Below are 13,294 nucleotides of genomic sequence, written 5' to 3'. Positions count from 1 at the left end.
TGATTTTCAGGTCACTAGGTCAAAGGTCAAGGTCACGATGACCCAAAATAGTAAAATAGTTTCCGTATGATAACTCAAGATGACTAAGGCATAGGATCATGTAACTTCATAGGTACATTGATCATAACTCGTAGATGACCGCTATCGATTTTCAGGTCACTAGGTCAAAGGTCAAGTTCATGGTGACCCAAAATAGTAAAATCGTTTCCAGATGAAACTCAAGAACACTTATGCCTAGGATCATGAAACTTCATAGGTACATTGATCATGACTCGAAGATGACCCCTATTGATTTTCTGGTCACTAGGTCAAAGGTCACGGTCACGGTGACCTGAAATAGTAAAATGGTTTCTGGATGATAACTCAAGAACATTTATGCCTAGAATCATGAAACTTCATAGGTACAATGATCATGACTCGCAGATGACCCCTATTGATTTTCAGGTCACTAGGTCAAAGGTCAAGGTCATGGTGACCTGAAAAAGTAAAATGGTTTCTGGATGATAACTCAAGAACGCTTATGCCTAGGTTCATGAAACTTCATAGGTACATTGATCATTACTCGCAGATGACCGGTATTGATTTTCAGGTCACTAGGTCAAAGGTCAAGGTCACAGTGCCAAAAAACGTATTCACACAATGGCTGTCAAGGTCACTGTGACTCAACTTAGAAAAATGGTTTCCGGATGATAACTCAAGAATGCTTACGCCTAGGATCATGAAACATCATAGGTACATTGATGATGACTCGCAGATGAAGTAATGATGAAATTTGACCAGGATGTTTGTCTGGACAATATCTAGGTCATGTTTGACATTTGGTAAAGATTGAATGAACCGACTCCTCTCAGGTTAGCGAACAAGGGCCAACTTGGCCCTCTTGTTTTAAATTGTATTCTTGTTCTTTTTCTGGAGATTTTTAGGTCAAATGTTTAAATTTATCAATATAAAGCATGCTCCAATACATGCCAAAATCTGTTAAACTGCCCTTAGCAGGGAAGTAATTCATTTCTTTCTTGTAAAATATTAAAGGTCCTTTTCACAGAAGTTGGCATGCATTGTAGTTTGTAATTAATTGCTTTAAATTTGATAAATGTTAACATAAGAACTAAATATCTCCAGTAAAATACAAGAATAAAATAAAAGAAACAAAAAAAGTAATCCTCAAATGGACTCAAACCACTGACCCTTGGAGTAAAAGTCTAGCACTGAAACCATTCGACCATCTGTGCTTCTACAGTAAGTGTTGTACTTAATACATTATATACCTAGGGTACGCAATCCCCGCAATGTCACAAAATATAACGATAACATCAGAACTCTTCAAATTTAATTCAATTGTTTCGTGTTTGTAATGCTTTATAATTTAATTTTCAGGTTTTTAAATCATCAAAAGATGCATTATTAAAATGGATATTTTAGAGCATGGTAAAAATTTAGTATTACTGCTTCCTTGCATTTAATATCAGAACTACAAACAAAATTTGCACATCTGAAACATTTTTGTCAATTTTGTCAATTTATCAAAACGTTAAAAGGTCCCTTTAAGGTCATTAAAAATATATGGCCCTCATGTTTACAATAGAAAGTGTCCACCTGCTAAAAGCATTTAAATCTGAGATAATGTTTCTGAAAAGAAAATAACTTCTTGACCATTTATGCTCACATTCAGATGAATTGTTTTTAAAGCATTAAACAAATATTTATGGTTTTAAAACAAAACTTGTGGTAAAATGGATCTGTATTTGGGAACAGTGCTATTTTATTACTCATGGGCCACTATTCATTTGCATGTTGGTTTATGCAAGCTGTTCAAACTGTAGCTTTCTATTTAATATCTTGTTTTTATGATTTTGAATGAAAAAAAAGAGACAGTTTAATGTAAATATTTATGCAACCATTTCATGATGTCGCCAGTGTAACCCTATATTAATTTTGGATTGGCAATTTTGTTTGACAGAAAGCTTTGGCAATTAAAGAATAAAATGTCACATAAAAGCTATACTTGAGCATCAAATACATTCTTTACATTCTGTTTAATTTAGGCACAAATGTGTGTTGTTTTTCCATTAATTAAAAAAATCCTATTGACATCGTTCAACACAAGCTTTAATAGAAGATGAGTGTTTAAAATCCAATTAACTCAGATTTAACTGTGACTAGATGCTTATAAAGTGCAGTTTTATGACAAAATTATATGCTTCTGCATAAAATTGCCAAATACTAGAAAATAAAAAAATCATTAATCTTTTGAAAACATTTTAAAATAAAATATTTAAAAAAAAAGAAGAAAATCTAATTAATATGGGCATATGTCATTTTACTTTTGGATTTTGTCTGTCTATTAGTAATGAGAACAAAACTTTGACAAAATGAGGAAAGAAGGTAAAGGTTACCTAAACAAATCAAGCAAATGAAAAAGTTTGTTTCCGGAAAAATAATAGGAGGGAAAGGTTACAGTGTAAATATCAAGATTTCTTAGAACTTTATAACAATAAAGTGTGTGTTATAAACATGAAAACTTCTTAATTTATATCTGACATTTGTTGCAAAAAGCGCGTGTTTTACTCATCTTATAATATATTTGTTATTGTAGGGTGGGGTGGGGGACATTATTGGAAACTTTGTTTCATGTTTAAGGTTACACATTCTTGCAGACGTTGTTTTATGTTTCAGGTTACACATTCTTGCAGTCCTTGTTTTATGTTTCAGGTTACACATTCTTGCAGACCTTGTTATGTTTTTATGTTTCAGGTTACACATTCTTGCAGACCTTGTTTTATGTTTCAGATTGCATATTCTTGCAGACTTTGTTTCATGTTTCAGATTACACTTTCTTGCAGTCCTTGTATCATGTTTCAGGTAACACATTCTTGCAGACCTTGTTATGTTTCAGGTTGCATATTCTTGCAGACTTTGTTTTATGTTTCAGGTCACGCTTTTTTGCAGACCTTAAATTTTTGTTTCGTGTTTCAGGTTACACATTCCTGCAGACTTTGTTTCATGTTTCAGGTTACACATTCTTCCAGACCTTGTTTCATGTTTCAGGCTACACATTCTTGCAGACTTTGTTTCTTGTTTAAAGTTTCACATTCTTGCACACTTTGTTTCATGTTTCAGGTTACACTTTCTTGCAGACGTTACTGGACTCTGCCTGGGTCACCAAGGTCAACAGCCTGGCAATAGAAGTCGAAGAAGACATATGTAAGGGCATGACCATTTGAACCAATAAAAATAAGTATTCTAGGAAAAACAGGGTTAAATGCCTATGCGTAAAGTTTTGTCCCAGATTAGCCTGTGCAGTCCGCAAAGGCTTATCAGAGATGACACTTTCCAGCTTAACTGGATTTTCATTAAGAAGAGACTTCCTGTGAACGAAAAATGCAAAAAAGCATTAAGTGTCGTCCCTGATAAGTCTGTCCAAACTGTACAGGCTAATCTGGGATAACACTTTTAGTGCATGTATTAAAATTTGTTATCCCATAGGGAGACTCATATGTATATATATATTTTTATTGCTATGTAGTGAAATACTGTAAAACCAATATTATTTGTATGGCACTAATTTCCCTGTATTTGCGTGGGTCCACTCAACAACAAAATGATATGTTTAACACAGCTTTAAGTCCAAAGTCTTATATCAGGCATGGTAAAAGAATCCTCAAATTTTCGATCCAAGGTAAATACCTTAGTTTATAAATCCATGACATTAAATGTCAACAATGTTTAATTAATTAACTGTTGCAGTATAAGAAATAAGATAATCAGGAGAAAAAATTCAATCACTCACTTGATTGTAATACTTTTGTTTTACCTCAAAGGGATTTTTTTATCAGGGAAAAAGGAGTAATTGCCCTTTAGTGTTTTTTGTGAAGAGCACAACTCCCTTAGTTTTAAAGGTATTTTAATAAAACGTGTGCATTTATTGAGGACAGTGAAAGGAAGTACAGTGAACAAGAACCACAACTATCTTATTATATTTTTGGAGTTATTGCCCTCTTCTTATTTTCTGTTCATTCAATATGTGAAGCATAAATAACTCTTCCAAAGAAACTTCATATTATGATAAATGGCTGTATGATAGATTGTAAAACACCATGTATAAGAACCATAACTATGCCTGCAGTATTTTCAGAATTTTTGCCCTTTGTTCAGTTTTCATGTCAAGCATAAATTATTGCCCCTTGTTCAGTTTTCATATGTCAAGCATAAACTATTGCCCTTTGTTCAGTTTTCATATGCCAAGCATAAATTATTGCCCTTTGTTCAGTTTTCATACACCAAGCATAAATTATTGCCCTTTGTCCAGTTTTCATATGTCAAACATAAATTATTGCCCTTTGTTCAGTTTTCATATGTCAAGCATAAATGATTGCCCTTTGTTCAGTTTTTATATGTCAAGCATAAATTATTGCCCTTTGTTCAGTTTTCATATGTCAAACATAAATTATTGCCCTATGTTCAGTTTTCATACGCCAAGCATAAATTATTGCCCTATGTTCAGTTTTCATATGCAAAGCATAAATTATTGCCCTTTGTTCAGTCTTCATACGACAAGCATACATATTTAAGTATTGACGGGATTAAAGTGAAAAATTCATAAATTGATATAGGACATTGGAACTGAAAGGTATAAGAACTGTAACTCTTTCTATGGTATTTTTGGAATTACCGGTATTAGCCTTTGCTTAAGTTTTGTGAAGCACATTATTTTTTTTTTATTGCCCTGTGTATATTTCTTGTGAAGGGCTCACTAAGAGAGTGCTAATTTATAAAGCAGATGATAATTCTTAAACCATTCAAGGGTTTTAAATGACACTTTATTTGATGTTATGAGAATTTGAGAGGAAGGACTGAGATTAAGAACCATAACTCTTTCTGTTTTATGGATGGAGTTATTAGCCCTTAGTTTATTGTGTGTGTGTAAATCATAACATAATAAATTGTAAAAAAAAGTCAAACTGCAATATAAGAAAATTAGATTTCTGTTTTTCATTTCATCAATTAAACAAAACTGCAATATAAGACAATAAGATTTCTGTTATACATTAAATCAATAAAACTCTTATGTTTCCACAAGTTTGAAGGTTACGAACACATTTTATTAAAAAAATTTTTTTACAGGCATTAACCAGAAATGACAACACTCATTTATAATAGGGTTATATAAAAGATGATATGCTTTTATTTTATGCTTTCTGGTGGTTTATAGAGAAATATCAGTGAATTAAAACTGATAATTTCACTGTTTCAAACAGTGAAAATTAACAGTGAAAATTATGAATAATTTTCATTGTTTACCATGAAATGATGTCATGTTTTGGACTAAATGACGTCATTATTTCAGGGAAATTCTTTAGTTAAACTCTTTAACAATGTATAAAAACTGTGAAAAAAGCATGAAATAAAAAAAAATTGTTGAATTCGGTGGAATATCGATTTTAATTCACTCGTGATCATAGAAAATATATATTTTCCATGATCACTCGTGAATTAAAATTGATATTCCACCGAATCCAACAAATATCCTCTATTTCTTCAGTGTTAACACTGCTCATATCATCATTTCAAAGGGAGACCATTCACCAAAGGGAGACCATTCACATATTTTCATTGTGCAAGCATATATGACAATATTAATTGTTTCCTCTACCAATAATTGTATAAAGCATTGTCACTAAACAAACATTCAAATGTCCTTTGAATAATTACGGTTTACAATTGTGTGAAACACTTATGAAAAGTTGTCTTGCATCTAAAGGAGTACTGGATTTCACCTAAAAGAATGCCCGATGTATACATGTCACATCACAGGTATGCATGATGCACTCAACACTTGCAAATTGGCACATGGTGAAAAAGCTGAACAGCAAGTCTGGACCTTTAGCCTAAACCTGCTCCCTCAAATTTTAACTTTCTGACAAATATGTTAGATCAAGACAATGACTAAACATATGTGTCTTGTTCTGAGAAAACTGGGCTTAATTCATGTGGGTAAAGTGTCGTCCCAGATTAGCCTGTGCATATCGCACAGGCTAATCAGGGACGACACTTTCCGCCTAAACTTGATTTTCCGTAAGGAGGGACTTCCTTGAAACTAAAAATACCATTAAAGCGGAAAGTGTCGTCCCTGATTAGCCTGTGCAGACTGCACAGGCTAATCTGGGACAACACTTTACGCACATGAATTAAGCCCAGTTTTCTCAGAACAAGACACATATAACGTTCATAGTTGAAAGCACAGCTTGTCCTGATTTCTTGAAAATTCTTGCTGAAGTTGAAATAAATTCATTCACAATGTTGCTTTTCCTTTCAGCAAATCCCTGTTGTTCGTTTCCGTGTGAAAATCGTGGAATCTGCATGACACAAGGTGTGGGAAGTTTTATGTGCGATTGTGAAGGGACAGGATTTTATGGAAAATTTTGTGAAAAACGTAAGTTACTCAGATAAAAAAATATTCTGTAACGAAGAAATGTAAATAAAAGGACAAATTCGCTGATCTCTTTAAGACAAGGAAAAGCCTTATATGATGAGCCAGAGTATTTATCCTTGTAAAAAAAGCACAACTTTTTAGCAAAAAGGTTGCTTTTCCTTCCCGATCAGATAGTCGCATTTAAATTTTGGACCCATATTTGTCGTCCCTTAGAAAACCAAATTAAATTAAACAATTTTCTTAATAGAGTCAGGTTTTGATAAGCTTCATTACCAACCATAAGATACTGATAAGTAGCAAACAGCTTGAAACTTGAACAGCCTGCAAGTTACTGGCAGGCTGTTCAGGTTTTACACTGGTTGCATATAGCAAATCTGAGCAGGAAAGACCAAGTTGTCCTTTGCAGCAATTAAAGTTTGATTAACTGTCAGATTTTATTTGTGATTACGGGTAAGATACTGTATTATATACATATAAGAAATATTTATACACGCGTTCTTCAAACAGACCTATTTTAGTGGTTTGACGGAGATAATGTTATTATGTGAAATATTTATACATGCGTTCTTCAAACAGACCTATTTTAGTGGTTTGACGGACATAATGTTATTATGTGAAATATTTATACATGCGTTCTTCAAACAGACCTATTTTAGTGGTTTGTCGGACATAATGTTATTTGATTCAATTATTTATTGTTATGGGAATAATCACGCTCATTCTTGATAATTGGTCAAAATGGTTGCATTATTCTTATTATATTAATCAAAAATAGCATTCTCATTGAATTGTTGAAAACCCAGTAAGAATCTTTTAATGACATACTATAGTTATATTGCTGAATATCTTCATTTTAAGCAATTGCTGGAAAAAATAAAATTCAAGATTACCTAGTTAACACGATATAGTTTATATAACAAATCTTTTACGGACTGCAAACTTACCCTGATACCTTGCGGGATGGAATACAATTCAGAAAAGTGAGGTAATGATCCCACTGCCGGAACGATGGATTGATTAAAACTGAATACTTTTACATGTTGAACTGTCAATTTCGAAAACAATTGAAATTGTTTTCATCAAAACAAATATCAGGATAGGGAACAACAATACTCAGGATAGGGAACAACAATACTTATATGATCTAAAATATACTAGACATAAGTATATTGCAATATGGTAAAAATTATTCAATATGAGAACATAGCCTTTAAGTACAAACGCTGTGGCGCTCAGACAATCTTCTAAATATAAAGGGGCACACACAAACTGTATTGATATCGAGAGTTTAGTGTGAAACTGTCATATCTCTCAAACCTTTTAAATAGAGATTATTAGCTACACTGTTAGTAACTGATGGTGTATGGGATATACACCCTCAGTAATTTCATACCATGAAACTACTGAGGGTGTATATCCCATACACCATCAGTTACTAACTGTGTAACGATTATATCTCAACCGACTACTCGATTAATCAGCGTGTATGGAAATTACTCGGTGTGTATGGAAAATACACCATGGGCACATGATCCCTCTAAGCCAATCAGATTAGTTAATTTTTGTAGGACTCACAGGTGAGATGTAAAATTGTTTCATGCTCATCATTGTGAACATTGTGCAAAAACTCACTGTAGTATCCCATTTTATAATTATCCTGTACTTCACAAAATAGAAAGTTGAATGAATTACCTATCTAAAAGTAAGAGTAATAATTGTTTGTAGATTTAATGTTTTCAATTTTGAACAGTTTCAGGCCTACTGGCAAAAATGTTATTCAAATTTCATTGGACGCTTACAAAGTTCAGCTAAGGTGAAAAGGTTAAATTCCAATAATCGTTTTTTTTAAATATTCTTATATTTACCTGATTTAAATCTGTGTACAATAAACAGCTTGTCAAGATTGTTCCACTTAAGATTTTAAAAGTTTTTTTCTACTTCAATAATTAAGACGCCTATGAAAGAATAAGTGTACAAAAATAGGATAAATATGGTAATGCTCAACATTCTGATGGGATTTAAATTTGCTGCTCCCAGTCAACTAGACTCACAAGATAATTAAGGTCAATTTAATATACAGTGATCAAAAGATTTACTGTTTCCCTCCTATGTAAACAGCTGATATTTAGTCGTATATTTGCTTAGTATTAGATAGTCCATACGTGCTTTTTTTCAGATAAAAAATATGGCTTTTTAAGAAAAAATATGCAATAAAATCATTTTAAATGTATACATCAACAGTTATATTGAAGAGAAATATTATATGTTTAAACATACCAGTTAATCCAGTTATTTAAGCACTAGTAGGCCATATTTAATTTGACATAAATCCTGTTTCATATTTTGAATGTATTTTAACTGTATTTAATGAATAAAAGGTTACCCCCAGGGGCTTTTTCAGAGCTCAACAGTTTGGCATAGGGACTTAAAAAAATAAGTCTGCAAATTTGATAATTGTGATAAAAAAACCATCCAAGGATGCGTTAATGTCAATAATGCCATAGTGAATCAAAGTACTGACAGTTCTGGTGTGACGATGCTTTTGAAGAGGATGGATATAAAACATCAATTTAAGTTTATCTTTATCACCACAATTGTGTATGTTGATACGAACATTTGGGTACGATAAATAATTTGGGTACGAAAATTTTGGGTACGAAAAAAAATTTGGTACGAAAAAAATTTGGGTACGAAACATTTTTGGTTCGAAAAAAGTTTAGGGGTACAGGGAAGTAGTACCCGTGGGTAACTTGAACCATTGAGCGAAACTGGGAGGCGGGTCACATTCTTGTTCATTAAGTATGGCAATACCTTCATGATGATTCTCGAAAGTAGGTATGAGCACATAGCCGGACCAGGTGAGCTCAATCGTAAGAGCACTTGACTATCCGAGTTCGCCCAGAAACATATGGAAAAGTTAACTAATCAAAGCGATATGACCTTATATGCATACATGTATATGCTGAAATCTAACAATCTAACGAAATATCAAACATGGTATGTACACTTAGGTGGTTGTGTAATTTCTGTTAGAATATCGTATTCAATATGTAAATTTAAAATGATTGTGCCCGCACTTGAGTTTGTTGCCTTGTTAGAGTCTTTACGCGCCTAGGCTGCACCCAGTGTGTGTATTTGTGTTTTCCAAGGTAATTGGTTACCTCCGCGCTGAGGCTGCATAATGTAGGGACCCAGAGTGTGTCCAGCACTCCTACCTAATAAGATTAGATTGACGACAGTTGGGACGAATTTTGAATGATAGCTGCAATTTCCAGCTTTTTGTTTTGTACTGAAATATTTTCTAATTTTTTATATGGTCTTATGCTGCGGGGGGGATAGGATTATCCGGAAAAAAAACACCTGTCCAGAATGTTGACCACAAAACAGACAAAATATAACATTGCGCCGAAGCGGGAATCGAACCGGTGTCGTAGAGGTGAAAAAGCGAACGTCCTTACCACTGCACTAGCGGAACGGACAATTACGCAAACAAAATGTTGTTTATCTTTATATATCATAGCAGTGCAGCGTTTACAATTTGCAGATTCGAAATTATTCGCATTCTTAGTTTTGTGATCACGTAAAAAGCAATTTATTTACAAAATCGAGAACAAATATCAAACAAAATAGAGAAAATATATAGTTGTTTCATTGGTCCATAAAAATAAAATGGATGTAAAATTACTAATTTAAAATTAACGTTCTGATACACTTATTGAATCTGTTTCCCCAGGATATGCTGTTCTTTTAATATTTACCTTTATCAATGATTATAAGCAAGGTATGCCGATTAGAAAAATCGAGCTATCTCAATCGGACTGGCTTGGTCTTTTACATAAGTTGCCATTGTGAAGATTTTTTCACTGGTATGATAACTTAGACGATGCTTTGAAGCATCGTCAAAAATGCTTTTAGATTTTTTATAAGGAGAAATGTGCCTTTGTTATGGTTGCACAATTGTGTGCCAATATATATGGTCCAATAAAATACAAGCTGAAACTAGAAATGGCGCGGCAGAGGCCTACGTGTATCACCATGCCGCATGTTTGACCCTGGGGGCACCCCAGGGTTGGTAATGTAATGGAGCCATGCATAGTTGAGATTGACCGTATTGTCATAAGAGATGTTCAGTATCAATTGGAAGTAAATCTGTGTAGAAATGAAGAAGTTAATGTAAAATAACATAAAACAAGAGATGTGTTTTTCAGAAACACAGTGCCCCCTACTGCGCCACTTTGATTTATTAAAAAAAATATATAATTTGGCAGATTCATTAATTACCTCCCTTTAAAGCTTATTACTTCCCTTGGATTTGTTTTTTTTTACCTTTGAACTTGAAGGATGACCTTGACCTTTCACCACTCAAAATGTGCAGCTGCATGAGATACACATGCATGCCAAATATCAAGTTGCTATCTTCAATATTGCAAAAGTTATGGCCAATGTTAAAGTACATGAAATAAAAAATGAGTGAAAATCTCTGACCCGGTCCCACCCCAACCCCCATAACTTTTGACCCAGGGGTCAGATCAAAATTCCAATTAGTGCAGGGTCGCACATATGCTCATAGCTACCATGTGTGTAAGTTTCAAGGTTCTAGTGCTTATAGTGTAGGAAGAGATAGTGGCCAGGACGGACGGACTGACAGCCGGACAGCGGAGATAACCACAATATCACCACGCTTCAAAAAGCGTGAGGATAATTACTATTTCGTCAGCAGACTTATTATATCACCATTTAAGCATTTTTGGGGATAATGGAATGAATATGGCAGACGACACCAATATTTAACGCTTGTCATTTCAATGGTAAAATTCGTTAAACATTTTTTTACATTAGCCTTGTCCTGGGAAAACTGGGCCATAACGCATGTGCGTTAAGTGTCATCCCAGATTTGCCTGTGCAGTCTGCACAGACTAATCTGGGATAAAATGTTCCGCCCACACTGGATTTTGATTTAAAAGAAACACCCTTCAAATAAATGTGTTTTTAAAGGGTAAAGTGTTGTCACTGACCAGCCTGTGCAGAATTACGCTCATATATTTTCCAATTTCATAACCTTCAGCAACGTTCTGGAAGCGAATTGTGACATTCATACGGCCTGATCCTGAATGGCTGCATGCGTTGCTAACAGAGGACAGATACGAATGGATCTGGAGCTTCGTGAATGCCTTCACTCCACTGTCAGAACTATTGATGAAAAGAATATACCTCAGTAAGTTTTATTATGCAATAGAAGAATCAAATATTTTATTATGCAATAGAAGAATCAAATATTTTATAATGCAATAAAAGAATCAAATATTTTATTATGCAATAGAAGAATCAACTATTTGAAAATATTGAATTTTAATTTTTAGGAAAATGATCAATACTGCAATGAGATTTTTGGTGACTTTTAAGAATCTTGTTTAGTAATTTAACCTGCCTAACAGTTTTATTTCTCTTATGGATGTAGAATATAAAGTCCTGAACCTTGGATAATCTTGCTTTTTTGTTCCATGTGGGTTTCATTCAAGACCTTGAGTTATTGTAACTTTCGAGTCAGCAATAAATGAATGTTCTTAAATGAATTATTAAAAATGAATACCAGAACATTATTGTGTAGAACATTATATCAGTTGTTTTTGAAATTGTTTTGTTACTTTCAACAATTTAAATCTTTACAGAAGGGTGTGCTATTATAAAAGGTGTTCAGAAAGTCATACATAATAATCTGTAACTTTTGAGTCAACTATAGTAATAAGTTTACAATATTACTGGTACATAAAGATACAGACTACAATATAACATAAAGATACAGATTATAATTTTACAAACTATAACCATTACTTGAAGGTACATGCTATAATATTACAGACTATAATATCACATTATAGGCACAGACTATATGTCAAATAACTGAATTCAAACACAAACATACTTGACATTTATAAAAGGTTTAATATGATGTTTATCTTTTTTTCCTCTTTTTTATCATCTCCTTGCTAACCAAGATTGTGAAGTTTATGTATTTTGTGTCGCTAACTAGCCTCTTAGTTTTCTGAGTATCAACATGAAACTTTATAATCTTTACTTAGGCTTTTGGATACTTAAATTATAGTAGAGATTTGTTTACTTTGTGTCATGAACTTGTCTCTATTTTTGTCTGCTTATCAACGTGCAACTTTAAAGATATGTTGTTGATACTTAAAATTTAAAAATGCAAGATGTTTTAAAATGTTGCGATATTATGTGCACAGTTACCTTGCCCTTAAATTTCAGGTTTTTTTATACTTGTGTCATTTTATAGATAGTTTTAGCTGCAAACTAGTATCTCAGATTTCCCCATATCAACATGAAACTTTATAGAGATGTGGTTTACACTATGGAGAAATGCAAGATGTTATTTTTGTGCTTGTGGCTATATTTTTTGCATGCTAATGTGCCCTTGAGCTTAAGCAAATTTGGATATTACAGCATCGTAATTGTGTACATTTGGTTGTTAACAGTTATTTGTGTTTCAAAAGAAAACTTTATAGGAGTGTGATTTGTACTATGTAAAAGTGCAAACCATTATTTTTGTGCATGTCCCTCTTTTTGTTGCAAAGATATGTGTTATGGAATACATTAATCAACATGGATCAACATGGATCTGTTTGTCTGAATGTGTGATAAATGTGAAGTAGGTAACAACAAAATTTTATTAATAGTCAAGTTGTGCAAGTGCTTGAAATAAGCAATTGCTTGGGCATTTGTCATCGTCAATCACTGTTCTAGTTATTATTATATTTAATGTCAGAGATTGGTTCTTATCAATATGGGCCGTGCTCTGTGAAAAGGGGGTTAAATGCATGTGCTTAAAATGTCGTCCCAGATTAG

At 33.2% G+C, this 13,294-nt stretch overlaps 1 protein-coding gene and 1 long non-coding RNA gene across 6 annotated transcripts in view; one reads left to right on the top strand and one right to left on the bottom strand.

Moving 5' to 3' along the window:
• The window catches only part of LOC127839042 (prostaglandin G/H synthase 2-like), a 59,321-nt gene that overhangs the window by 33,177 nt on the left and 12,850 nt on the right, over positions 1-13,294 (top strand). For all 5 annotated transcript variants that reach the window (XM_052367195.1, XM_052367196.1, XM_052367194.1 and 2 more), the window contains 3 exons: positions 3,121-3,204; positions 6,317-6,433; positions 11,499-11,648. In XM_052367195.1, the coding sequence (XP_052223155.1) occupies positions 3,121-3,204; positions 6,317-6,433; positions 11,499-11,648 (351 nt within the window). The remainder of the gene's footprint in view (positions 1-3,120; positions 3,205-6,316; positions 6,434-11,498; positions 11,649-13,294) is intronic.
• LOC127839047 (uncharacterized) overlaps positions 1,494-13,294 on the bottom strand; it is a 30,009-nt gene continuing 18,208 nt past the window's right edge. The window contains exons 4-5 of the long non-coding RNA XR_008030126.1: positions 11,493-11,623; positions 1,494-3,176 (exon numbers count right to left, since the gene is read on the bottom strand). This is a non-coding gene — a long non-coding RNA (uncharacterized LOC127839047). The remainder of the gene's footprint in view (positions 3,177-11,492; positions 11,624-13,294) is intronic.

This window comes from Dreissena polymorpha, chromosome 7 (assembly GCF_020536995.1).
Source record: "Dreissena polymorpha isolate Duluth1 chromosome 7, UMN_Dpol_1.0, whole genome shotgun sequence".
NCBI classification, from domain to species: Eukaryota; Metazoa; Mollusca; class Bivalvia; order Myida; family Dreissenidae; genus Dreissena; species Dreissena polymorpha.
This window is presented reverse-complemented; position numbering and strand designations above follow the sequence as displayed.